Here is a 27,750-nt window from a genome sequence, read left to right on the forward strand (position 1 = left end):
GTGAAGGTATTACAACAAAGAATAAGGAATAACAATATCGGCAAGAGCTGATGTGAAATGATGTCTGTGCGTATGCGTGCTGTCACATAATGAAAGTGTGATATATAAAATGGGCCTCTGCGCTCCTACAAGAGGAAGCTCTACTTCTCTCAGATCTATGAGTCATTTCAGCACCAATGGAATTGTCCGTCTCTAGATTGTATTTATGTTCGGTGATACCCCGAAGAATATTCATCCATCGAAAAAGAAATGTAATGAATTTTGATTAAACAAAGAAAATCTCTTTTTCTTCGGGGCTTTTATTTTAATCACAGCCGTTTTTTTGTAAACAAATGCCACGTGGGATGAACGGTGATGCACCGAGAAGAGCAACAGCAGCAGGTACGAGTGCGATGTTGACGTTTCAAGTTTATTTTGTTTAACCAGGTGAGAGTCTGATTGGTAATGATAGTCTCGCGCTTTTTAAACACATCTTGTTCGTGTCATTATTATCATCACATGATTTACCCACGATGGCCTCGTGTCCATTTTGCAGGAGGGTCTTGGCGCCAGTGTTCACAGTGGAGTGATGATTGCCGCGTGTAATCTCTCCAATTGAGCAATTTGCGGGAATGTTTTCTTTCCTTATACATTTAAGCGCTTTTGGACGGGTGACGTCGGCTCACCGTGGCCCATTGCGAACGACGTCACGGGGTCTTTAACGTCCGCCGTGAGTCGGATGGCGCTTCGGAGTAGCGGTGTCCGCTCGCCCTCCAAGACAGAGAACGACTCGGAGGCGCAGCGGGAAGCCACAGACAAGCGGCGAAGGCAGCAGTAGCCAGGTGGCCGGTGCCAACAATTTCCCGAGCTCTGCGGTCCTCTATATATCGAGGAGTTTTCAACCAAATAACCCCTTTCCCGTTCTGAGATTAATACAAGTTGCAGGTCGGGGTGTCCCGTTCACCGCTGAACCTCGCAACGCGCAGGCAGCCCATCGTTTATTTCATTTTGAGAGGTGTAGTGCCGTTGTTTATGAAGACGTTGTACTCTCCGCAGAGTGCTCTAGCAACACGACCACACTTTACGGCAGCTGGTGCTAAACTGTGCCACACGCCCTCCCGCACGGCCTTGTGGGAGCCTCCGTACCGATGACGTTATATTATTTTATTTTTATTTGGGAAGAAAAACTGATGACGTGCACATACGTCATCGTAAAACACAAAATACGCATGCGAGGGGGTAACACTCTATCCCATAGAGATGGAACAAGTGGAGTCCACGTGAAGATTAGTCCTCGGTCTGCTGTATAGTCTTCTCCTGGCGAGCCAGGGTACGCCACCTCGATGCGCACGGGTAGAAGGGAGTTTCACAACATCTGTGTGTGATCTACCAACCATCACTGCTGCCTGCACAGTGCTGGATTACAGACAGCCACGTGCACCACTCACCACCCACCACTCACCACTCACCACCACTCACCACCACCCACCACCACTCACCACCACCCACCACCACTCACCACCATCCACCACTCACAACCACTCACCACCACCCACCACTCACCACCCACCACCATCCACCACCACTCACCACCACCCACCACCACTCACCACCACCACCCACTACCCACCACCACTCACCACCATCCACCACTCACCACCACTCACCACCACCCACCACCACTCAGCACCACCCACCACCACTCACCACCACCCACCACCCACCACCCACCACCACCCACCACTCACCATTCACCACCCACCACCACCCACCACCACTCACCACCACCCACTACCGCCGACCAACCACCACCACCCACCCACCACTACCCACCACTACCCACCACCACCCACCCACCACCATCCACCACCACCCACCACCCATCACCACCCACCACCACCAACCGCCCACCTAAGCAAGTAATTCAATAATAGAAAACATATTGCGCAGTAATTATAATACGGAAACCATTCGGGAAATAGATGGCTTAATAACTGCGATGTAAATATATAATTACACGTATAATGTAATGTGGGAAGCCAAACACAGTCGCGAGAAAAAAACTACAACATTCCGGCAAAAAAACCGCGCTTATACTGAAGCCCCATGTCTGTATGCTGATAAAACATCGTTGTCCTGACACATGTGGCACTTTAAGAATGAGCACAAAACCCTTTAGCTCTCTGTCGCGTTGTCGAGTCGTGTGCGTGGGCACGATGCCCGACGTTTCGCTTCGCATTCTGGGAGCTTCTTCAGAAACTGAATAATGCAGCTCTCCACCGCAGTGCCGGTGTGTTGGTGTTTTGCACAACGACGAGGCTTCCGAGATCGGAGTGGATCCGGCGATCTTGTCGTACGTGCCGGGTATGATTTTTTTTTTTATAAAAAACAAACAAACAATCAAAAATTGAAGGCTGACGTTTGTTATTTCCCACTTGCTCAGGCTTCGACAAGTTCTTCATGGAGAGGAGACTCGAGAACAACCGGAGGGACGTGTGGTTCGCGGAATTCTGGGAGGAGAACTTCCAGTGCAAGCTGGGCAAGCCAAGCACGCAACGGGACAGCAGCAGCAAGAAGTGCACAGGTGAGGAGGTGGTGGTGGTGGGGGGCAGGCTGGGCATGGCATCATCTGTGGTTACCACCTGTACTGGTTCTCCCAGGATCATCCTCTGGGAAATCTCGAAGTCTTTCTGTGAGATGTGAACCACCTCGCCTGGTATACAGGAGGTCGTGCATTCGATCCTGACCCTCACGCCTGTGTGTTTTTGAGTTTGCATGTTCTCCCCGCGGATTTTTCGACGGGTCCTCCGATTTGAACATTCAGACGCTGTCTTTCCGACAGACCTGTTCTTCACCTGAGGACGGCTGCTTGTGTTGAGGACGGCTGCTTGCGTTGTTCATTATGGTCGGAACTGGAGTACATCACTCAGATCCCAAACTAGGCCGCTTCTCTTCTGTGCTCTCGTGAGGCCAACACCACGGCGAACCTCCAATTCTGGCGTGGAACGTACAATCGCAAAGCTGTGCCTTTCTGGACTTGCGATCCAGAAGTTCGCCGGTTCGATCCCATCTCCAGGCGCGGCAGTTCACCGACCTCGCGGCTTCTATCCACCCAGTGGTATGTCAACTTGGTGCACCGCAGCCACCCGTTCGGCAGGTCACGTGTGGCGGGGTAGACCGTGGGTGTCGCCACCTTTTTTTTTTTTCCTAAAGACATCCGGCCAGCGGCCAATGCCCTCTGGACCTACCCTTCCACCAAGCAGTGGCCTGAGCAAGAAACTGCATTGCTGCGCTTTTCCCTATAGCTTCGTGTGCAGGCAGAGAGAAAGAGGGCCGATGATGAATTGATATGCGTGCGGCTGCTTGCAAAAGCGGTTCCCCATCGCATTCGTGATTCTGTTCATCGCGGCGGCGGTGTTAGTCATTGCTAACGAGGGGAAGTCGTGCGGTGCAATGACCTTCACCTCCCCAGTGCCAGTGTTGATATTACATACCACGTTGTGTGCTTTGCACGCCGCACTATGAACCCGAGCAGCCCGAGTTTGATTCCCAGCCGCGGTAAGTGACTGGCGTTACCGTCTCTCCCTGTCATCCATGTGCACTGACCAGTGTGGTGCGATTCAACGCTTGCGTGTGATGATAGCAGCAGCAGCAGCAATATGTTCAGGAGCTAGAGGTCTGCTGTTCGCTCTCCACATCGAGAGGGCTTCAGGGGTAAGAAAGAGAAAGTTCGTGTGGTTTTGCAAGTCTTTCGTTGAAGGAGGGCAGGCCCCAGTGGTTTACTAGATGGTCCCATAGTTTGGGTTGCGTGGCCACAATCGCACCGCCGTGGCTCGTGTCTTTCATTTTCCATTCACGAAGGAGATGCGCTCATCGGCCTGTTGACGATGTTCTGATGGGGTCGATGGCTCCACCACCAGCGCCTTCGAGGAGGAGTGTCAAAGCCAGGAGAAGGTGCGATGTTGTTGAAGTCACGGCTGAAGAGTTGATTCCAGACGTCCGCGTTGTTCCAGATGCGGAAGAACGCTGGCAGCATTCTCCCGCATCTGGGTGAGATTCTAGGATGGTGACAGCAGCAGCAGCAGGAGCGCGATCCCAGAAGGAGGATTGGGACTTGAATTGGAGGCGAGGGACATTGTGGAGGTCCGGGTTGATGGGTAGATTGTCGTTGGCAAGAAAATGTGTAAACTCTTTTGCAGTCTGCGCGATATCTCTGGGGGACATTTGGCGGTTGAATGTTTTTGCCAGAACAGGGAGCCAGGGGGTTCGGTTTCAGTTCCAGTGTTGAACTTCTGTGGCACCGTACGTAGCCAACCGCGCTAATCGGAGGTGCGGGGGAAGGACAACAAACTAAACACAGAAAGCAGTTCGATAGAAATGGGTTTTCAATCGAGATTTAAAAGTGCATAGCTCTAATGGCTTTCTAATATCGGATAGAAGAGCGTTCCAGACGGCCGCAGAAGCGCATCTGAAAGCGCGCGATGCAGTGACCGCCTTTGTTCGATGGCCAGCCGTAAAGCCGCGGCCAGGATGACCGGAGTTCGCGTGATAGTGTGTGCTCCACTCGTGTTCTCACACTGAAATCACGCCCGGGCCACTGAGATTGCTGCGAAAGTTCCCCCACCGCTGTCCCACCGCTCGCGCACTTGAACTCCCACGGGCGGACGTCCGTTTTGTATGCCCGTTCTACCACCGCGCGACACGCAACGGATTCGTATTCAGAGGCTTCGCGGCCTCAGCCAATAACTCTGCGCGCGGCTGTCGAATAACCGGCACTGGGGGGAAAGGAAAATAAAAAAAAATCAACCGCGTAACTCCTCCCGCACCTTGCGCTATCTGGTGCCCGCCGTTGCACCAGCTGGATAGTCGCTTGGCAATGAGCCTGCCCCCCCCCCCCTCTACCCGCCCCCCCCCAAGAGAGTCTCGTATCCCCGGTCTCCCCCTAGCCCCCCAAACGCCGCCCCTACCTCAGCTTAGGCCGACGTGTTGAAGCGCGAGATTGCCGCGTGCTGGTTGTTTTTTTTGGCCACGCTCTCGCGATAACGCCGATCGTTGCCTTATCTCGCCGTGGTTTTGATCACCTGCAGGGGAGGGCCGCGTGGGCATAAACATCCCTCGCAGCTCGGGCACGCGTGCACACAACTTAGACTCGGGGGTGGGAAGGGGGGGGGGGCACATTTTTCACTTTCACCTTCCCAGTCCCTGGAGCGTCGGGATGGCGAGTCCGACAGCGGCTGTGTGTGTGCGTCGGGCGTAAACAACAACAACAACAAACACGGAAATCCTTCGCGGGCGTTATTTTATAATCCGAAAGCTGAATAGGGAATTTAATTTGAAAGTGTTTTTATTTTCTTTACTTTTTCCATTCTTCATTTCTACCTGCGAGTCGCATTTGCATTTCAATTAACCAACACATTTTTTTTTTACGCCGCCCACGTTTATTTTTTTTGCATTTTTCGCATGGAGTTGCCGTCCGCGACGTGACATCGGGTAACGGTGAGGCTCGGATTCGCGAGAAGGTTTATTTTTTTCCGTTGGTTGTTTTAAGTTGCGGCGCTGAAGCCCTAAATCCTAGCGGGGGGAAAAAAATTCCATCGGTTATCTCGAACGGACTGTTACAGGGCTCGGACAAGGCGTTCAACATTGTCATTTTCTCCCCCTGACTTTCTGTCGACTTTTAGACGAAGCGATAACGCCTCACCATTATCTCCCGAGTTTTGAACCATCCACTGGAGGGTGTGCTGCTGATGAAGATAGCGCCAGCTATTGATATTTATTGAACCGGGATAAACTGTGAAAAACACACACAATGCCCAATTCTTGGGGAAATGTAATATGAAAGTTAATCTGCCGGTCCGGAAAATATATATATATATACTTTGCTGTCAGAATATAATTTGACGCTGTCGTGCACGTTTGTGGAAATTAAAAAAGAATGAATTTATAAAGGACTTGACAGTCAGTGGAGACTTTCTCCCGCAAGTTATATTCCAACTGCGTTGTCGGCGTCGCGACACAGGAGGCGGGGAAACTTTCGTTTGGAAAATTCTGCAGTCATCAGCGCCGTCACCCCGTATCCAACAGAATAATCTCAGAAGATGTCGCCGTAGAACTGTTTTCTGAGTTCACTTCAATCCACACGCCGATTTTATACACAACGGGGGGCATTTAAAATAGTTTTTTTTAAGCGAAGTGAAAACCAAAACATTTTACGGAATGTGTTTTTTGTGCAGTTCTAGGTGACCAGGCTAAGACCATTGGCACCAGTTGAGGGCCACACATCCGGAAACACATTCCTGCGGAGGGAGCTGGTAGGAACGTTGGGTTGCTCGGTCAATGGCCAGGGTCAACGGCGGCGTGGTGTATTCCGCAAATATGCCCGACTGTGAGGGCGGGCACAAGCCGGCGTGAGTAGGTTAAACGTTAAGTTTTATAAGGGCACCACGGGGTGATCAGCCCCTCCCCACCCAGTGCCACCCTCCCCTCTCCACTCAGCCCCCCCCTCCCCACCCAGCCCCACCCCTACCACCCCCACCCAGCCCCACCCTCCCCACCCAGCCCCTCCCCACCCTCTCCACCCAGCCCCTCCCCACCCTCCCCACCCAGCCCTTCCCCACACTCCCCTCCACACCCAGCCCCACCCTCCCCACCCAGCCCCTCCCCACCCTCCCCACCCAGCCCCTCCCCACCCTCCCCACCCAGCCCCACCCTCCCCACTCAGCCTCTCCCCACTCTCCCCTCCCCATCCAGCCCCTCCCTCCCCACCCAGCCCCTCCTTGCACGACGTTCGGACGGACACAATAATCTCTCATCGGCGCTGGCTGTGATGACTCTCACGCTTGACATGCCTGGCCAGTCAGAAGACACACAGGCTGCTTCTCCATCAGACTAGACTCACGCCCAGGCCACTGAGATCGTATTACCCTCAAGGCTCTGGAACAGGGATTTCAGTTCCGGCAATGAACATTAAAAATAACCACTCGATGTTAAGTTGACGCCGACCAATCGACAATCGTGACGGACGTCCGTCTAGCACGTCTGCTCACGCGCCGTGCACAACTCTTCAAACAACCGCGAGTGTTCATAACGCGAACCGGCCAGCTGGCTTCACTCAGGACACTCAACATTGGCACGCGCCACGGTCTTCCCGGCACACGGCGGCGGCGGCGGCGATGACTTCAGCGAATTTCACGAGCCGCCAATCTCTGGAGATAATCGACAGATCGCATGGGCCGGAGCCTCGCGCGGCTCGGTAAGACGCCCCGGCCCGAACGCCGTCGTTACATTCTGAGTGCGCTCTGTGGCCCCGTGCGCACACGAAAACGGCGCCTTTCTGTTTCATCCCGAATATCGCTGGGGGGTCGGGTGGGGGGGAAATAAAAAACAAGTCTGCCGCTATTTTTATTTCAAGGCCATTAAGTCAGCGGGCACGGCACTAGAGGGGTTTTACAGAGTGCGCGGCGGCACATCGTGTGCAGGAGACAAGGTGTCTGGGTCTGTCTGTCTGTGGCTGTGTCTGGCTTTTGTGTGTGCGGCGAGCGGTAGTTTAGCGGTTTGCGCGCTGTGCTATGAACACAGCAACCTGAGGTCGATTCCCGCTCATGGCCAACACCGGTGATAGTCATCTGAACCGGTCCTGGGCCTCCCATAGGTCGACTAAGCCTCAAATGAGTACCTGGTGAAGAATGTAAACATCGCCGTTGGGGAGACAAATGCGACCGGGCGTGGTGCTGGCTACCCACCCCCTCGTGTGCCGTACCGGCCTTCATAGCTGATAGCCGCTAATATCACTCGCCCCAACAGTCTGTTAAGGCTACACGGGGGACCTTTGTCTTTGTGTGTGTGTGTGTCCAGGACTGCGAGAGTGCATTGGGAGTTGTAGGTTAAATGTTCAGTACCTTGGGTGATAGGACAGGCGAACGAAGGGGTTGTGGAAGGAGGGGCTGCCGGTACGAACTAAACAAATACAACGCTGAAGCCTCTCAGCCACGGCATGGCATTGCCCTGGTGCATTCTTGTTGCCTTTGCGTGCGGAGCTGCGGATCTTTGTGCGTCACCCCCTTGTGTGCGTGGTCGATGTTCTCTGGGTTTCTCCCCTCTACTCCCACACGAAGACAAACCCTCATTCATGGCATTGGCCAAACATCCCAAATCAGAACCCTGCTGAAAGAGAGTTTTGAGACTCAGCGAGGCTTGTATGGGTAATTAATTAGCATTAGTATTGCCATGGGTTATTAGTTAGCACACTAGACTTGGAATCCGACGGTTCAATCTCCCAACCAAGCGGTGGGCGCCACGGTGACGGGATGTTAACTACCTCGCCTGTTATACCGGAGATCGTGGGTTCGGTCCCGACCCTGACGCCGTAGCGTACAACGGGCTGCTACATGCACTTGAATAAAAATGCACGCGTCACTTCACATAGCTCGCGACCAATCGAGACGAGGGATCGACTCGCGTAGAGCCCCGTACGGTCCGGCACCAGCTCTGGAACACAACGCCAGGCAGCCGGGCGCATGAACGCCGAGCGTTCGAAGGGCAAGGGAGGCATCCTCAATCCTCCCGCCTCCGCCACGGAGACGGGCGACGATAAATGCTTGGACAGGACAGGGAGCAGAAGCGTGCAAGATGCAGGGTCATTGTCCTCCTCTTCCTCCGATGCACTCTCCCTTCCTTTACCAACATTGCGGTCTTTCGGAAGGAAAAAAAAGAAAAGAGGAAGGGTTACCTTATTTTTGCTGCTTACAGACATCCTCGACGGACGCGCCGCCTTCCCCGGGTGCCGGGAGAATTGCGGTGTCAGCCGGAATAAAAGGCTCATTCATCACCGAGCCACCACCGCCGCTTCCGAGGGCTGCGAGCGCGCGAGATTGTGAGATGCGGTCAGGACGCCCCCTTTGTCTCTACCGCGCCCCGGCACGACACGGAGCCGGAGGGCTTCGCTGCTGAGCATCGCGCCATCGTTAGCATCGCGGCACTCGCTAGTTAGCACATGGATTGTCATTATCATCATCATCATCATCGTCAGCTAGTTAGCACATGGATTGTCATCATCATCGTCGGCTAGCTAGCACATGGATTGTCATCATCATAATCATCATTATTAGCTAGCTACCACATGGATTGTGATCATCATCATCATCATCATCGTCAGCTAGCTAGCACATGGATTGTCATCATCATCATCAGCTAGCTAGCACATGGATTGTCATCATCATCATCGTCAGCTAGCTAGCACATGGATTGTCATCATCATCATCGTCAGCTAGCTAGCACATGGATTGTCATCATCATCATCGTCAGCTAGCTAGCACATGGATTATCATTATCATCATCGTCAGCTAGCTAGCACATGGATTGTCATTATCATCATCGTCAGCTAGCTAGCACATGGATTGTCATCATTATCATCATCGTCAGCTAGCTAGCACATGGATTGTCATCATTATCATCATCGTCAGCTAGCTAGCACATGGATTGTCATCATCATCATCGTCAGCTAGCTAGCACATGGATTGTCATTATCATCATCGTTAGCTAGCTAGCACATGGATTGTCATCATCATTATCGTCAGCTAGCTAGCACATGGATTGTCATTATCATCATCGTTAGCTAGCTAGCACATGGATTGTCATTATCATCGTCAGCTAGCTAGCACATGGATTGTCATTATCATCGTCAGCTAGCTATCACATTGATTGTCATCATCATCATCATCGTCAGCTAGCTAGCACATGGATTGTCATCATCATTATCATTATTAGCTAGCTAGCACATGGATTGTCATTATCATTATTAGCAGCTATCACATGGATTGTCATCATCATTATCATTATTAGCTAGCTAGCACATGGATTGTCATTATCATTATTAGCTAGCTAGCACATGGATTGTCATTATCATTATTAGCTAGCTAGCACATGGATTGTCATTATCATTATAAGCTAGCTAGCACATGAATTGTCATTATCAGTATAAGCTAGCTAGCACATGGATTGTCATCATGCTCATCATTGATAGCGAGCAAGCACATGGATTGGCATCATCGTTAGCTGGCTAGCTAGCACATTGATAGTCATCATCACCATCGTTAACTAGCTAGCACATGGATTTTCATCATCGTTTGCTGGCGAGCCAGCACATTGATTGTCATCATCATCGTCGTGAGCTAGCGAGTGAGTGAGGCGCGGTGTCTCGCGGCGAGCTCGGCCGGCCGGAGCGATGAGCCGGCAACCTCGACGGGGGCATCGTGATTGCAGCCGCCTCGCCGTGTGGGCAACATCACCTGCGATTGCGCGTTCAATCTCGCCCGATTTGCGGGCGGGGTCGGTCCGTTAAAGCCCCTTCCGTCTCTTTTGTTTTTACGATCAGTGGAAACAAGAAGATGCTCGGTGTAGTCGGCACTTTGCTTCGTTCATCATTTCGTAATATTTTTTTTTTTACATTTTTAAACTTAGCTTTATGTAAAACCCCCACCTCTCGCTCACTCTCTCGCTCACTCTCTCGGTCACTCTCTCGGTCACTCTCTCGCTCACTCTCTCGGTCACTCTCTCGCTCACTCTCTCGGTCACTCTCTCGGTCACTCTCTCGCTCACTCTCTCGCTCTCCCTCTCTCTCTCTCGCTCACTCTCTCGGTCACTCTCTCGCTCACTCTCTCGCTCACTCTCTCGGTCACTCTCTCGGTTACTCTCTCGCTCACTCTCTCGCTCTCTCTCTCTCTCGCTCTCTCTCTCGTTCTGCACGCAGCCCTTCTCGCAGTCCGACGGCCTCCGACGGGTAGCTCATATCAGCATGCAGAGCTCCCCGTCATCTGCCACCGAGCACACGGCCTCCTCCATCGCCCACTGCTCCTTGAAGGCCGTCTCTTTCCAGCCTCAATAAACTAAACTATGAACCATTTTTTTTTTACCAGGTATGACCCACTGAGCGATATAGCTATTTTTCAGAAGTGTCCTGGCCACAATTGATACCCAACGAAGGGGCTTACCACGTGGTAATGTATAGCAGCCAGATACTCTGAATGCACGTTGTTGATTCTAAACGTCGAAAGAGAAACTGGAGGCCCCGGGTAAAAAAAAATCACGTGACCATGGGGAGAGAGACATGCAAACTCCAAATGTACAGCAGATGTCACGGACGGGATGAACCCACGACCTCCTGAATACCAGGCGCGGTAGTAAACGTCTCATCACCGTGGCATCCCTTCGCTACCACGAGTTGAGCCTGGGTTCGCCTAATCACCGCTGCGTAGGTTTTGGCGGCTGTGCTGCATAGCTGTCCAATGCGTTCTCATCAGAAACGAGGGTTCGGCATTTCGCTCGCAAAAAAAATGTCCACGAATAGCTCCCAGAATTCTGACGAAGATTCCAATGGTCGCCAAGGACAGGGGTCGGCAACCCAAATGATAATAAAATTTTCGTCGAATTTGGTGAAAAGTTAAATATTTCTAAATCCGCAAACAATGTGCTGGGGTTTAATACGAGACGGTGTTAGTCCTTAATGAGTCACGAAGCAGCAGTCCGTAAGGAGCGCACGCGGCTCCTGAGCCGCGGGCTGCCGACCCTTGGCCCAATACAGCAAGGCGCATTGCATCTGACTGTCTCCAGATATCAAAAACCAAAGCAATGTGTGTGCCTGGTTGCAGAATTACCACCACACATGTTTTTGTAATGGCTGGCTGTGCTCTGTAGTCATCTGGTGATGTGATTTTAAGAATTGACCTTTAAGAGTTTATCTTTAAGAGTAGCTTCGCTACCCACGGTGCTAGAATGTTCACTTCCTGAAGACGCTCTCAGCGTGTGGAGCAAAACGTCGGACATTGCACTTAAACGACAGGTCACAGCAACCGCGAGCAACACGTTGGGCCGTGCTCGGGTAGGAGCCTGCCTGGGAATACATTTGGGGGAAACAGAAATATTACACAATGATTCCTGAATGTGAAATCTCGAGTGCATGGAATGTTTGGTTAGGGATAGATATATATATGGCTAAAGGTAATAGATGTTTGTTGAGTGCTTGCATGGTGCCACCACCTTCGTGGGGAGGTGGAGAGTGAAAGTGTTCTGAGAGCCGGTGCATGTGACTTTGCTGCTGGTCTCATTCATTGCTTTTGACAGCAAACACGCCCTACGTCAATAACAATTCCCTCCATCCTACCCGCCGATTCCTTCCTAAAACACGCGCAACACACGCACGCACACGCGGCGGCACGCACACGCATGTTCACACCAGTACATGGATTGTGATGGTTGTGATCATCATCATCATCGTCGTCGTCGTCGTCGTCGTCTGTGTTTTCATCGCCATCTGTTGTTGTTACCGTTATCATGGTCGTTGTCATCATCATCTTAATCATTGGCATCATCATGATCATTGTTGTCATCACTGTCATTGTGATCATCATCATTATTATTGTTCTTTTCATCTTGACTTAAAGCTTTAGTGACTGCAGGAATTCATATTCGTTGTGTCTTTCGGTAAAGTCACGTAGATTGGTTCAAAAAATAAAAAATTAACCCGTAAAAACTAATTTCTTCACTATAAATCCTTTATATGCGTGGCATCGGGGCGGCTAGAGTCCTCTCGTCCTCTGGCTTGAGATGGCTGCCACCTATGGGTCAGATGATTGTGTGCCAGCATTAACCAATTGGTAAATACATATTTAAATTTTTTTTCCCCTAAACAGTGTAAAATTTTGGAAAACATTTTTCACGAAAATGTATTGTCACGCACAACGAGTCTGTGTGCAAAATGTCAGCTCGATTGGATCACGGGAAGTGGGTTAAAACACGACCGAAAGATTTGCACGGTCCTAAGCAAGCAAGCAAGCGAACTTAACATAAAAGATTTATTAAAAAATTACAAAAAACTACGACGTTTCGATCGCAACACAAGCAACCGTCGTTAGGTGGAAAATGGGGGGGGGGGGGGAGCCACTAAAGTCAAGCTATTTTAAAGGTTTAAAATGGGCGTAGCCCAAGCGTCCTGGTATCAGAACGAAGTGGGGCTGGGCACAAGTGCCCTGGGCCGGCACAAGCGGAGATGGTTATGTTAATGTGAAATCGGAGAATCCAGAGAAAGGTGGACGCAAAGAACTTGTGGTACGCCCCATGCAGGGGCGACACCGCACGAACTGGAATTGCTCGTCCCATCTTTCACGAAATAAAACTAACATCGGAAGGTGACAAGATGGAAACGTCACAGCGAGTTATGACTTTAACTGGTTAATGACGTCCTTCCAATGATTGAAATTGTTCGTTCTGATACCAGGACACTTGGGCTACGCCCATTTTAAACCTTTAAAACAGCTCGCCTTTAGTGGCTTCCCCCGCCTTTTCCACCTGATGATGGTTGCTTGTGTTGCGATCGAAACGTCGTAGTTTTTTGTTTATTTTATTATCTTTTCAACATTATCTACGTGACTTTACCGAAAGACACAAAGAATATGAATTCCTACAGTGACGAAAGTTTTAAGTCAAGACGAAAATAAGGATGATGATGATCACAATGATAGAGATGACAACAATGATCATGATGATGCCAATGATTAAGATGATGACGACAACCACCGTGATGATTGTAACAACAACACACAGCGTTGACAACAACGACGACGATGACGACGACGATGATCACAACCATCACAATCCATGTACGGGTGTGAACATGCGTGTGCGTGCCCCCGCGTGCACGTGTGCGTGCGTGTGCACGCGTGTGCGTGTTCTTTAGGAAGGAATCGGCGGGCAGCATGAAGGGAATTGATAGCGACGTAGGGCGTGTTTGCTGTCAAAAGCAATGAATGAGACCAGCAGCAGAGTCACATGCGCCGGCTCTCAGAACACTTTCACTCTGAGAATATCCACAAAGGTGGTGGCACTCTGCGAGCAATGATTTTACCGAAAGACCCACACAATGTGTTATTTGTATCCTTATCATCGTCATCATCCTATTAATTGTCATCGTTATTGTCATCATCATCGTTGTCATAATCTTCACCATTGCCCGCATTATACTTATAATTATCTTTCTTATGTGTATCGTTATCATAGTCATAATCGTTACCTTTGTTGTGATTGTCATAATCATAATTTTGACTGAAAACTTTCGTGACTGCTGGAATTCATAATCGTTGGTTCTTTCGGTAAAGTCGCTTAGATAAAAATAATGAAGTGAATATAAATGCGAATAAAAAAGATTTATAAATATAATAATGAGAATAAAAATTATTAATATTTCAAATTTTTATTTTATTATTTTCATTATTTTCATTTTTATTCACTTCATTATTATATTTTTTTTTCTATCTACGTGACTTTGCCGAAAGAATCAAAGAATATAATGGTAATTATCATCGTTAACATTTAAAGCTTTGGTGACTGCAGGGATTCATCTTCTTTGTTCTTTCGGTAAAGTCACGTAGAAGGGAAATAATAAAATAATAGAAATAAAACATAATAAAATACAATTCTCACGACGTTTCGGCCACAACGCAAGCAGCCGTCCTCAGGTGAAGAACAGGTCTGTCGGAAAGACAGCGTCTGAATGACATCATCATGGTTGCCATCATTATCATAATCAACATTACCTTCATTACCAAGCCATCATCATCACTGTGTAATGCGGATTGTTACACGACCAGTGATGGGAGTCCAGGGCCAAACAGCGATCAGTCTCAACTGGTGTAAGGCATGGTCGGGAATCGAACTCAGGTTTCAGAGCACAGTGTACGGAGCCGCTCCATAACCACTCCACCATGACGTATCCAGCTCTCCATAATATCTGTCATCTCTCAAACAACCCATTTATCTATCTCCTTCAAACCACAGTTATTGTCTAAATTTCGATTTAAAGCTTTCGTGACTGCAGGGATTCATCTTCTTGGTTATTTCGGTAAAGTCACGTAGAAGGGAAATAATAAAATAATGAATATAAAACATAAAACGTTGTGAGAATTTTTTTATTATGTTTTATTATTATTATTTTTTTATTTCCCTTCTACGTGACTTTACCGAAAGAACCAAGAATATGTCCCCCTTAGTGAGGGATTATTTTTGCAATGTGTCATATGAAAGGCTCTCAGAAGTAGCTCTGTGGTGTCTTCTTCCACGGGATGTCTCTAATAAAGGGAAGATGATGCATCACTCTGCCGGATGGATCCATCACTTCGCAATGTTGTATCAGTGTGTGCAACTGTTATGCAATTGTGCAAAAAATACAGAAAACGAAAAAAAAACATGGAATAATCTTTATTAGGATCACGATAGTTTACAACTATCATAGGGAAAGCTGTAAACTTTTTTTACGGTGCATGATTGACCGTGAAATTGCGTTTGCTGATAACGGACCGACAAACATTCTGCTTCTTAGGCCTGGTAATCTGATGACAGCGAAGCAAGAAAATAAACAAAACAACTTCCAGCACCTTCATCTCAAATAAACTACCCCCCCCCCAAAAAAACCATGTTCAGGTAACGTCATGGAAGCAATCTTACGCCGACGACCCGTAAAATGTAGATAAGGGTTTTTAATCATCAGGGAACGACAAAGCACATCAAGGAATGTTTAGGAGCTATATATATATTTATTCCTTCTCGTCTCGACTCTTGGCTGTTGATACCTTTCTAACCAGCGAGCCCGATGTAACAGAAGCCGTTTTGAGGATGTGGGAAGGCTGACATTAATCTACCGGATCAAAGGGCCCCATCAATTATACATGCCATGGCGTGGTTACCTTGACACCAACTCTCTTTTCAACATTATAATGCAGTCTGCCAGGAGATCATATACCCATGTGATGGATTTTGCTGATTTACCAGCGTTTAAAGTTGAGGTTTTTTTCGGTTGGTAAAAAATAAAAATCCTTACAGATCATTGTACATACCGAACGTGCCCGGCTTCGATTGTCTTATTTCCCAAGTCTTTAACAAACACCCCAGAATGTTAACGAGCGCTCGACGGATTTATGGTCAATCTCATAGAGTAGTATTACTATGATTATTTCCAGGGGTGCACCGGTTTGTCAATTAATGCGAGCACTTTGGAGCGTCGTTAATTTGTTTGTCGCGTGAAACGGCACGCGGCAAATCTCGCTGTGATTTATGCACAGTATTTCGTCATTTGTGTTATGTTCCGAACAGGAGTGTAAAAGTCACAATTCGTTGAAAAAAAATCGATTCCGTCTGAATATGACTGTAGGGTTTCTGGCAGCTGCTGGCACCACGTTAACACATTACCACGCAACCTACAGTAGGAACACACGGTTCGGAAAAAAACATCAATTCCAACTTCTCAAGTGACTAGATGCGTGCACAGTATCACGAACTTAAGCATTGATATCAATCAATAAACTGTTCCACCCCCGAATCATGAATATGGATGAGGATATTTTTGTGAGCGTTCATAATGTGCATTGCAACGCAAGTTTTTTTTATCTTTAATCAAATGCACATTAGCATCAGATTTTCGGTCCACGTTATAAAGTGTCTATGGCTGCTGGGTCATTGTATCTCTCGCTACGGACATCAAACAACCTTCTGTACTGAGAAGGATACATAATAGAGGATGTGTTTTTTTGGTTAGATCGCGTAAATATAAATGCGTCGTTAAACCCGCCACCACCCAACACAGCCAATTAGTTAGGCTTTTCACGTAAACAAAACTCGCCAATTAGTTGCTACTTCAGCACACCAGTGTGTTGGAGAGTAAACCCACGAAATTGTAACTTTATAACTGTACATTTTGGCAAATTTAAAACAAAAATACCCGCAAATTACTCGATTCGAATGAGCAGAGCAATGCCTCACCGCCTAGCGAGGACATCTAGATGGAGCCTCCTGAATAATCTGTGAGCCTTTCCTGGGTAAACAATCGTAACAACAACAACAATGATAATACGTTAATAATATTTTTTTGTATTGTTATTGAGGTGTGTGTGTGTGTGTGGTGTTTAACGCCATTGACAGAGGCCCTTGAACAACTGCGATAATTAGCATTTGAAAAAAAAAAAATCTAAAGCCTCCGAAACATCCGCTGGGAGACCATGGAGTGCAAATACGTCGGCAATTAGTGAAGCTTCTAAAGACGAAAAAGGTTAGACACGAGGGTGAGCAGAGCAGCGGCAGGCGGTGTGGCACTGAAAACCCGCGGTGGTGGAGTGAGGAGGGGGGGGGGGCAGTGCCGGAGGGGGGTCGAGATGGAACGAGGAGATGCCGAGGTACATCCACGCTGTGTCCTCGCTTAGCACGCGGCCGATGTGTTCACACTACAACGCGGTTTCGTTGAAACGCCGTTCTTCCAGGAGGGAACTACTTTTCGCGCGGAACGTTCACCGTTATAACGTGGGACGTGTACTGTTATAACGCGGTTTCTGAGCAGTCGACGAAGAACTACTTTCATGAGCTGCACGGCTGAGTGGTGTGATACAGTACACGGAGAGATACAATAACGCAGAGTGATACAGTAACGCGGCAGCGTACCCTCCGTTATGTGTCCCGCCATCTCACTGCGTGTGCGTAGTCGTGGTAATACATTGCATCTTGCCAAACTTTATCGTTACATAATTTATGGAGATCTTGTTTTCGCTTAATGCGTTTTCCGCTTAACGCGTTCGACCAGAACCTACTGTCTCCAATTTAAATAACTGACAAGTTCACGATCAGCATTTCTGGCACCTTCCATGCCCAAAAAATCAAGTTAAACGCATTTGCGAAGGCGCATGAGATTAGAGTTGCCACCTGTCCAGGTGTGGCTTGGTCCCAATCCGGGAATTGGCATCTGTGTCCGGGTGGCAGGAATCGATCTGGGACCGAGATCCGGTCCCGGCATCGTCGTGTTGAACTTCATTGGAGGACACCGCACAGCTTTAGTAATACGTCTAGGGTGGGTGAGACACGTGTCCGGGTTTGGGTCTGCAGTGGTGAAAGGTGGCAACGCCAGCAAGAGCTGCCGTGTCACTAGATTTATCAACGTTCATCTTCTTGGTTATTTCGGTAACGTCACGTAGAAGGGAAGTAATAAAATAATAAAAATAAAACACAATTAAATAAAATAAATATTTTTAAAATATATTTTTATTATTTTATTACTTCCCTTCTACGTGACTTTACCGAAAGAACCAAGACGATGAATCCCTGCAGTCACGAAAGCTTTAAATCGAAATTTTATCAACGTTGAGCAGCAACGTTCAGAAGCTCTAGGCCTTGTCCAGACCACCGGCTCAAAAGAACTGAACGTGTGGCCGAGCTGCCGTGGAGAGCCGCCGGCTCGGCGAGCTGACAAAATGCGGCTCATCGCAAAGCAGACGGCGGAGAGACGCGGCCACTGACGGGTTTCGTCCTCATTTGGGACTCGTCAGCAATGGAGCCACCGATCTTCTTGGTTCTTTCGGTAAAGTCACGTAGAATGGAAATAATAAAAAAAAAACATTATAAAATAATTCTCACGACGTTTCGGCCACAACGCAAGCAGCCGTCCTCAGGTGGAGAGCAGGTCTGTCGAGTAGACTAGTGTTGGTAGTGGGTGTTGAGTTGTCTACTCGACAGACCTGCTCTCCACCTGAGGACGGCTGCTTGCGTTGTGGCCGAAACGTCGTGAGAATTATTTTATAATGTTTTATTTTTATTATTTCATTATTTCCATTCTACGTGACTTCACCGAAAGAACCAAGAAGATGAATCCCTGCAGTCACGAAAGCTTTAAATCGGAGCCACCGATGTTCACCGCCGCCACATGCCCCGTGTATACGGGGCGAGCCGTTGCCGGTTCGCGACGGAATAGGGGGCTCATTAGCACTCGCCTGAAGGCGACGATAATCGCCGTGTCAACGTAGAGCCGTGCGTAATCGGCTTCGTAGCTGGTGGCGGTGTGGTGTTGGTGGTGGTGGTGTGGTGTTGGTGGTGGGTGTTGGTGGTGGGTGTTGGTGGTGGTGGTGCGGTGTTGGTGGTGCAGTGTTGGTAGTGGGTGTTGTTGGTGCGGTGTTAGTGGTAGGTGTTGGTGGTGGTGGTGCGGTGTTGGTGTTGGTGGGTGGTGGTTGTGGTCGTGTGGTGTTAGTGGTGGGTGTTGATGGTGCAGTGTTAGTGGTGGGTGTTGTTGGTGGTGGTGCGGTGTTGGTGGTGGGTGTTAGTTGTGGTGGTGTGGTGTTGGTAGTGGGTGTTGGTTGTGCGGTGTTGGTAGTGGGTGTTGGTGGTGCGGTGTTAGTGGTGGGTGTTGGTGGTGGTGCGGTGTTGGTGGTGGTGGTGGGTGTTGGTGCTGGTAGTGGTGGGTGTTGGTGGTGGTCGTGCGGTGTTGGTGGTGCGGTGTTGGTGGGTGTTTGTGGTGGTGGGTGTTGGTGGTGGGTGCTGGTAGTGGGTGTTGGTGGTGGTAGTGGGTGTTGGTGGTGGTGCGGTGTTGGTGGTGCGGTGTTGGTGGTGGTTGTTGGTGGTGCGGTGTTGGTGGTGCGGTGTGTAAAACGACGCCAGCACTAGGGGGAGATGAACGTGGTCGGTGGTGGTGCTTTGCCGTACCAACGCTGCGTGGGCCGTATGCCACTCAATAGCTGCTCACTGACAGATCTTGCCGCAGCAGCCAAAAAGGCTGTGCGGAGGCGGGGAGGGGGGTCTCCAATCTTACACGTGTGTTGAAACACACGTGTGTGCGTGCGCGTGTGTTTTCATACACACATGTGTGTATGAAAACACACACACGTGCGCACGTGTGTGTGCGTGTGTTCATACCCACATGTGTGTGGCGTGCATGCGTGCGTGCGTGTGGAGCACATTTGTCGCATTAGGTGTCGAATGAATCAATATTCTCGAGTATGTGGAGCATATTGCTGAACACAACAGATATCCGTTGCTATTTGTCACCGGCAATGGTGAAAAAAAAATATCCACTCTCTCGTACATCGATTCCCTTGCAAAAAGGCCATTGCTCCGTTTTTTTCTCTCTTTTTCCAAAATAACATTGGCAGGAAACGCGAGATGGCAAATCTTAAATTGTAACACACGAGGAGATTTCATATACAAAGATAAATAAGGCAAAGTGAAATGGATGTGTCTTTTACGTCTGCTTTTCTTTTCACGAGAGAGAGAGAGAGAGGGGGGAACGAATTCAAATAAATAGCCACACCGTGATAAGTGCCTTCGGAAAAGAAATGCGCCGATGTGTCCTCCAGAACATCGTTGTTTAATCACCGTGCACTGGCTGCAATGACATATGGACGTATCTTCTTGGTTCTTTCGGTAAAGTCACGTAGAAGGGAAATAATAAAATAATAAAAATAAAACATAATAACATAATTATCACGACGTTTCGGCCACAACGCAAGCAGCCGTCCTTTCAGACACTGTCTTTCCGACAGACCTGGTCTTCACCTGAGGACGGCTGCTTGCGTTGTGGCCGAAACGTGGTGAGAATTATTTCATTATGTTTTATTTTTATTATGTTATTATTTCCCTTCTACGTGACTTTACCGAAAGAACCCAGAAGATGAATCCCTGCAGTCACGAAAGCTTTAAATCTAAATATATGGACGTATGTTGAACTCATTTCGCACTTTACGTGAGCCAGCCGTGTTGATCGGAGGTGGCGGTCATCTGTGAGCCGCGGGTTAGGGGATCACATCTCGCCACGGGACAAGATGTTGACGACCTCGCCCGGCATACAGGACGTCGTGGGTTCGATCCCGACCCTGACGCCTTTATATTTGTAGTTTGCGTGTCTCTCTCCCCGTGGCCGTGCAGATTGTTCTCCTAGTCCTCCCGTTTTTCCCTCCACATTTACAATCACGCGCTTGGAGTATGTGGTTGCTATAAATGTCCACGTGATAAGCTACTTCATTGAGCTATCATCTGTGGCCTGGCCGCTTGTTAAAAAGCGCTACGTAGCTCAGTAAGCCTTATGCGCTCAAATAAAACAGAGTTTAGTTTCGTCGTGTTTAAGAGACGCAGAGCCGTTTTGGCGTGCGCGGTGCCATCATCACCCTCTTCCCCCACCTCCTCCCCTGGGGCACCACCGCCCCATCAACCTCGTGAGCCCACCAACATCACCCGCCTTGCCACGCCATCACCGCGTGACGCCGGTGCCGTCTGCCCGCGCGTGTGTGCGACGCGTCGCGTGTGCGCAGGCGAGGAGCGGATCGGCGTGAACGCGACGTACGAGCAGGAGGGCAAGGTGCAGTTCGTGATCGACGCGGTGTACTCGATGGCGCATGCGCTGCACAGCATGCACCTGGATCTGTGCCCCGAGTACGTGGGGCTGTGCCCGCGCATGGACCCCGTCAACGGGCGCGAGCTGCTCAACTACATCCGCAGGGTCAACTTCACCGGTGAGTCGTCGCCCGTCGGTCATCACCGATCCACGCCGGGGGGGGGGGGGGGGGGCGAATGCCTCTTACCAAGCCGCCGCCGCCTCCTCTCTCGTCACCCGGCCGCGCACTTTTCCAACGAGCAAGCACGTGCACACGGGCTTTGGTTGGTTTTAGTTGAATTTTCACCGGCTTCGTCACTCCATCTCCCCGATTCGGAAGTTCAGAAGTTCCCTTCCCCATCGAGTGAAGGCCGTTGAGCCGAGAAGCTCATTTTTCAAGGCCCACTCGGCCGGCAGAAAACATCAAAGCATTCGACAATTTTGCAGATTTAATAATCAATGAAAATAGCAGACATTCCGTTGCAAAGTTACACTCACACGCAAAACAAAGTTATTTTTTTTTATCTAATAGAGTCCGTTTAAATGAGGACAGAGATGGTAAGAATGGAGATGCCAGGAGAATAAAACTGAGGTGGTTCCAAAACATTTTGGGGCAGCCACGTTCAATTCCCTCGATCCAAATTGCGTGCGAAATCTGGGGAACTGTTAGCAGACAATCAGACGCGAAGTGCGGATCATATCCTCTTGGGCGTGCTTCATTCCGTGGCTGCCGCTCCGTTATTGTCCTTGCCCCGTCACGCATCCCACGCCGTCCTTCCCAAGCACTCACTCGCTTTTCTTAACGGTGCGGATGATGCCATGAACCTGTGTGTGTGTGCGTTCTCTCATCCACGTGTTCCTCGCGCTAAAGCCCCGTTTTTTCGCCACGCTCACCCGGTGCACTTTTCACTTGTGAGTTTTGTATGATTCATCAATGACCTCGCTATTTCTGAAGCACGTGTCGTAGCAAGTATTATGCACTTACTGAGCACTTAATTCGCAATGCAGCGCTGATTTACACATTTATACAGTCAGACAATGTTCTTCCTTAACATGTCTGTCCCTCCAACCGGTATTTTCCATCAGCCACATTCTCCTGCTCCTCTGATTTCTATTTTCTTTATCACTGTCGGCCTACTAGTTTTCACGCTATTGACTTTTTGCAATTTTGGTGATGTAGGTCAAGTGAAGAATCAGAGGAGCATGAGAATGGTAGGCAATATTTAGCAGAGAAAAAAACATTAAATATGTATTATTATCGATATGGGGTCCAATTTTAAAAGCCTGGAATTTCAGGACTGCCTCCCTTTCTCGCCTCATCTGGGCAGCTTTTAGACCCGCCTCTCCCGCGGTCAATCTTGCCCATGGGGCTCATCCTTGTCACTTGAGCTCTCAGCTGGTTGAACAAAAGAGACTTGAAACGTCTGGAGTGGAGTGCGTCACGTGTGGTTCAACACAACACAACTCTGCTCGTTGCATGCGTAGGCTATCGTGAAGAGATTATTTTGGGTTGGATCGTCATGTTGATATGATTCAGATGTTGTTTTTACTCAAACCCTTAACCACCCGACAGGAGCCAATAGTGAGGGTTTTGTCACGTGAACAACGAGCAAATGTATTACTACTTCAGCACCACCGGTGTGATGGAGAGTAAATCCACCACACCGGGAGTGAGCTGTCCAACACCCCGGGGGTGCTGAAACAATAACTCATTGGCACGTTCTGTTCACGTCACTAACATTATTAATTGGCTGTGTCGGGTGGAGGTGGGTTCGTACGAGACATTGAGAGTTTTAGGGAACCATTGGAGCTATGCACTTTTACATCTAAATTGAAAACGAATTTCTTCAGAACAGCTTTTTGTGTTTAGTTTGATGTCCTTCCCCCTCCCCCACATGCACCTCCGATTAGCGCGGTTGGTTATGTACGGTGCGAAAGAAGGTCAACGAACATGCATACATACGTACATTTAAACAACCTTTCACCAAAAAAACATCTTATCATGAACAATCAAGTCCAGTTTTCACGTGGGCAAATATGCAAAGTTGATTGGTTTGCAAAATCTTGTGGCGTATCCTGTGAGTGACGCGTGCCGATGGATGGCTGCCCTCTGTCACGTGCGTGGTCCACAATCGGAGAGTTCCATCGAACTCTGGCTGGCAACAGACTCTTTCACATTATCGACCTGGTCTGGATTGCCTCATAAGCAACATGGAGAGATGGTACAGAAGCAGGCGATGGTATTTTTAAAGTTTTAAATGTAATTTTGTGGGAGCCAAACTTTTGTTGCAGGGATTTTTGTTGTTGTTTTAATATTGATTTATGTTCGTGGAGTATTTTGCATTTCTCCTGCAAAGCAGTTGTGTGTTTTTTTTCTCTCTCACTCTCTCGTTTCTACTTTGCTTCACTGCTGCACTCGATTGATAGTTGTCATTTCGGTGACCCAGGTCGGTCACTCTCGCACAAAACGACACCCATCCCTGCCATCTTGACTTCTCGCCCGGCTAAAACAAATACAATTTGGGAACCGCATCACTCGAAGGGGTAATGGCGTAGCCCCCCGACTGCATTGCTATCTCCGCCGCAGTTCCTGGTGGAAGCGCTCCTACGAGGAGGCGTTCTGGAGATCCCCTCTTCGAGTTGGACGCCACCACAGCCTCTCTCTTCGTGACTAAGCCTTGCTCGTGAAATGTCACCGTGCAGACCCCCGCGTGTCACCCCTCTCGTGACCTGCCCATCAATAAAATGATGGGGGGTCGATCTTTGACCTGCATGTGGGTGGAACAGTCGATAAGTAACTCCACGTGCTAACTTGATGCCTGAGAGTAATTCACTTTTCTTATATGTATATATAAATGTGTGTCTATATATGAAAAGTAAAACATGGTAAAGGTGCAACCCTGCAATTACTTGCTCACACCACTGTTGGCGGATGAACCTCCACTAGAGGACACTCTAGAATGTCCCTCTAAAGGGTGATTTGGCCTACTCTTCCACACTGGTCAGATACTTCGGAAGACGCGGGAGTGTCCACGCTTGAACCCACCACATGTGACCTGCCGATGGACTAACTGTGGTGTGCCCGTTCATCCTGCAAACCGTGACACGACTGCGGTGCTCTTACTATTATTATTAATATTCACACTGCAATTTCTCCTTGTGTTAGCCCGTTTGTCAGTCAAAGTACTCACTTGAGTTTAGGCCACAAACCACCACTTGTTATGATGACTGCGATGATGATGATGATGATGATTTTAGTGGTGGTGGTGGTGGTGGGAGCCCGGGCCGCGTCTCTTCCCACTAATGATCGTCCCGCGACCCGGGCTCCCTTGTAATTCAAGCACCGTTTATCATCAGGGCTTCCAGAATGTATCCATTAAGATAAAAAAAACAACAAGCAAAAGCTCTTCGCGACGCCTCGGTATTCACAGACTGCATGGCGGCGTCAAAGTCAAATGTCCTCTTCAGACAAATCAGGTGAGACACGCGCATCTCCCGCTCGCAGCCCTGAGCCACTGCTGACCATTCCACATTCGTATGGCAAGGGCATGGCGCACCACTGGACAGTCAACTCACCTTTCTCCCACAGAATGATTTGTCATTTTAGTCACCCCAGAGGAATGACGATGAACCGGAATCTCGCGACCTTGAGATTGCAAGTTTGGACGCGCTGGGTGAGAGAAGTGCTTCTGACTGAAATGTCTTATTCCACGCCGGCAGTATCGTCAGTGGTTAAAATCGTAGTTTAATTTCGACCGGAGCTGTACGGGGCTGAGCTCTGGAAAATAGATCCACCCCCAGCCCCCCCCCCCCCCCCACCCTTGCCACAACGCTATCGTGGTGTCAAGCTGAGGGGCCTCTCCACCAAAATAATTTCGCGAGAAATTAAGCGCCGGTTTAACGCATTCAGATTTGCCTCTATCGCCGCGTTGCTGATGCAATTTCCCATCCAGGCTGCCGCATAAGTCTGTGCCTTTGCTCGCGAGATTAATTAGCGATATGCCGAAACATGAATTCAGCTTCACTCTTACGTGTGGAATAAGGTGCCTTTTGTTCGCCGACGGTGTCTTTTCACTTAATATACAGGCGCGTGCGTGAATATATATACAGCATATATTTAGCGCTGTTCATGAGAACCAGAAAAAAAAATCGAGATTTGCATGCCTGGTGGGAGGCAAGTGTTCCCATTTACAAGTCTCCTGGTGAGAGTTGAGGGCCTTAACAGGTATGATGATTATACCTCACTGCGCCGATACGCGTGCTCATTCTGGTTACAATGTCTACTTCAGTTTGAGCTGTGGAGGGATAAAAGCTGGCATAAATCCAAGGAAAAAGATCCCCACGCGTAGCCTGAACAGACTTTTGGCCGCTACGATGCGCAAAGAGGAAGATGGCGAGCACCACGCCCGGCCGCCTTTGTCTCCCTAGTGGCGTTGTTTACACACCGCACCAGGATTCAGGTAACCGTCACTTGGTGTTGGTGACCGTGAGCCGGAATCGAACTCGGGTCGCCGGCTTCGTAGCGTAGCCTGCCCGGCGACGAGGCACAGAAGGTCAAAACCGGTCCCAGACTTTGCTCGCTTGGACAGTTGCTGATTGATCATATTGGTTTCAAAAGCCACTTGGGTCGATTTGTTAAAATACACATTTGCTTACATGTGGAGACAATGAGCGAATTTATTGTTATCCAGTAGAACCTGCTTGAAGGTCAGAGTGTTACACAGCAGATGCCAAGTTCTCCGTGTGTGCATTCTTGTGAGGGTGTTGACACAGTGCCGGACCCTTAATCTGTGCACGAGGCTAGCTTCGTTTGCACGAATTTGCACGGCTCTGCCATGTACCGTTCAGCTTGTATCATCCTCGCTCTCAGCCTCAACGGACCCGCTGTGCATACGTACGTTGAACTTCTTTCACACCGTACGTAGCCAACCATGCTAATCGGCGGCGCTGAAATTTGCCCGAATTTGGCGCGGGAGAAATCTTCTCCGGAGTAGCCTGGGGCGTCTGTTAAGAGACACGGACATTTTACTTAAACTCTCCAAGAAATCGACGAGGCACGCGAAATCCCATTGGTTCAGCGGTGTTCCAGTCCGATAGCTGGGGCCGGCCGGCAATTACGGAACAATGCCGAGGAAAGTTGAGTCGGCGAGCAACTCAAACATCCACGCACGCAGGGCTCTGGCTGATGGCTATTCGCAGCGAGATACCCGCTCTACTCGTGGTGACTTTCTCCAGGCCTAGACCTCTCACCTCAATGTTTACCCGTCGTTGCCCCATCCTGTCTTTCCCCCTCCCCCCCCCTTTTAATTACCATCTTTTCTTCCCTGCGATCGCTTTCTCGTTCTCCTCGATCGCCCCCGAGATCAGTGCCTCTCGAACTTGCTTCCATCCACGGCGCTCACGCTTTTGGGGGGGGCCTGATTCATCTTCGCCGCCGCACCAAACGCCGACTTGCGCACTGCGGGCCCGGCTGGGTGGGTGGGTGGTGGATGCGTCGTCGTCGTGGTTGGAGCTGAGAGGGAATTCACACTCTCCGTGCCTCTTCTGATCTCACCTAGAACAAGAACATCTCGTAGCTTTGTCACAAACCGTGGCAAGAAGTTGCCCAGGTGTGCAAGTGTCTTCGTGTGTCTCCGTGCGTGGGTCTCCATGTCTCTGTGTGTCTCCGTGTCTGTGTGTGTCTCGGCGTGTGTCTGCGTGTACGTGTGTGTGTATGTCTCTCCATATGTATTTGTGTCTTTGTGTGTCTCCATGTCTTTGTGTGTCTCTGCGTATGTCTGCGTGTATGTGTGTGTATTCCTCTCCATCTGTCTCTGTGTCTTTGTGTGTCTCCATGTCTCTGTGCGTCTCTGCGTGTGTCTGCGTGTATGTGTGTGTGTCTCTCCTTCTGTCTCTGTGTCTTTGTGTGTCTCCATGTCTCTGTGTGTCTCTGCGTGTGTCTGCGTGTATGTGTGTATGTCTCTCCATCTCTCTCCGTGTCGTTATGTGTGTCCATATCTGTGTGTCTCTTCTTGTATCTGTCCGTGTCTCCGTATCCCTGTGCTTTTCTGCGTGTGTCTATGTGTCTCTGTGTATTTATCTCCGTGTCTCTGTATGTGTTTCTGCATGTGCGTGTGTGTGCGTGTGACATTTCACCACTCACGGAGAAGCAAAGCAGACTTCTGTGCATCACGCAAGAAGAGTTTTTTTTTAGGAAACCATCGCCATCATTAACAAGCATATTGCACGCAAACAGTTTGTGTGCAGACGCTGCTGTCTATGACAACCGTGAACTTACATCCTTCCCCCCACACACAGCTACGATAATTTGGCACGCAGCCCACACGTGTCAAATCTTTGTTATGCCTACTTGATATCACACGGCTCTGGGTAAATTTCTTTCGTGTTAGAACTCGCCATTTAGGCATCAACATTCGTGAAAAATAACATTCACTCGTCACCCCTCTGTCAAAACACAGTTGGATGAAGGCTGCCACATACATTGGGTTCGTCTGCCGTGTTTCTTTTACATACTTCACCTCGCTGGTCATGGTGGGGTTGGCGAAGGGGTGGGAAAGCCCCAGGCCTGGTTCGGCTATCACTCGCAAACTGATCCTAGCACTGACCAC

General features: G+C 49.3%; 1 protein-coding gene across 3 annotated transcripts in view; it reads left to right on the forward strand.

Annotated features, from left to right (window-relative positions):
• The window catches only part of LOC144946179 (metabotropic glutamate receptor 8-like), a 263,813-nt gene that overhangs the window by 137,918 nt on the left and 98,145 nt on the right, over nucleotides 1–27,750 (forward strand). For all 3 annotated transcript variants that reach the window (XM_078874996.1, XM_078874994.1, XM_078874995.1), the window contains exons 6-7: nucleotides 2,423–2,563; nucleotides 21,081–21,281. In XM_078874996.1, coding sequence (XP_078731122.1) covers nucleotides 2,423–2,563; nucleotides 21,081–21,281 — 342 coding nt within the window. The remainder of the gene's footprint in view (nucleotides 1–2,422; nucleotides 2,564–21,080; nucleotides 21,282–27,750) is intronic.

Source organism: Lampetra fluviatilis, chromosome 40 (assembly GCF_964198595.1).
Source record: "Lampetra fluviatilis chromosome 40, kcLamFluv1.1, whole genome shotgun sequence".
Classification (NCBI taxonomy): Eukaryota; Metazoa; Chordata; class Hyperoartia; order Petromyzontiformes; family Petromyzontidae; genus Lampetra; species Lampetra fluviatilis.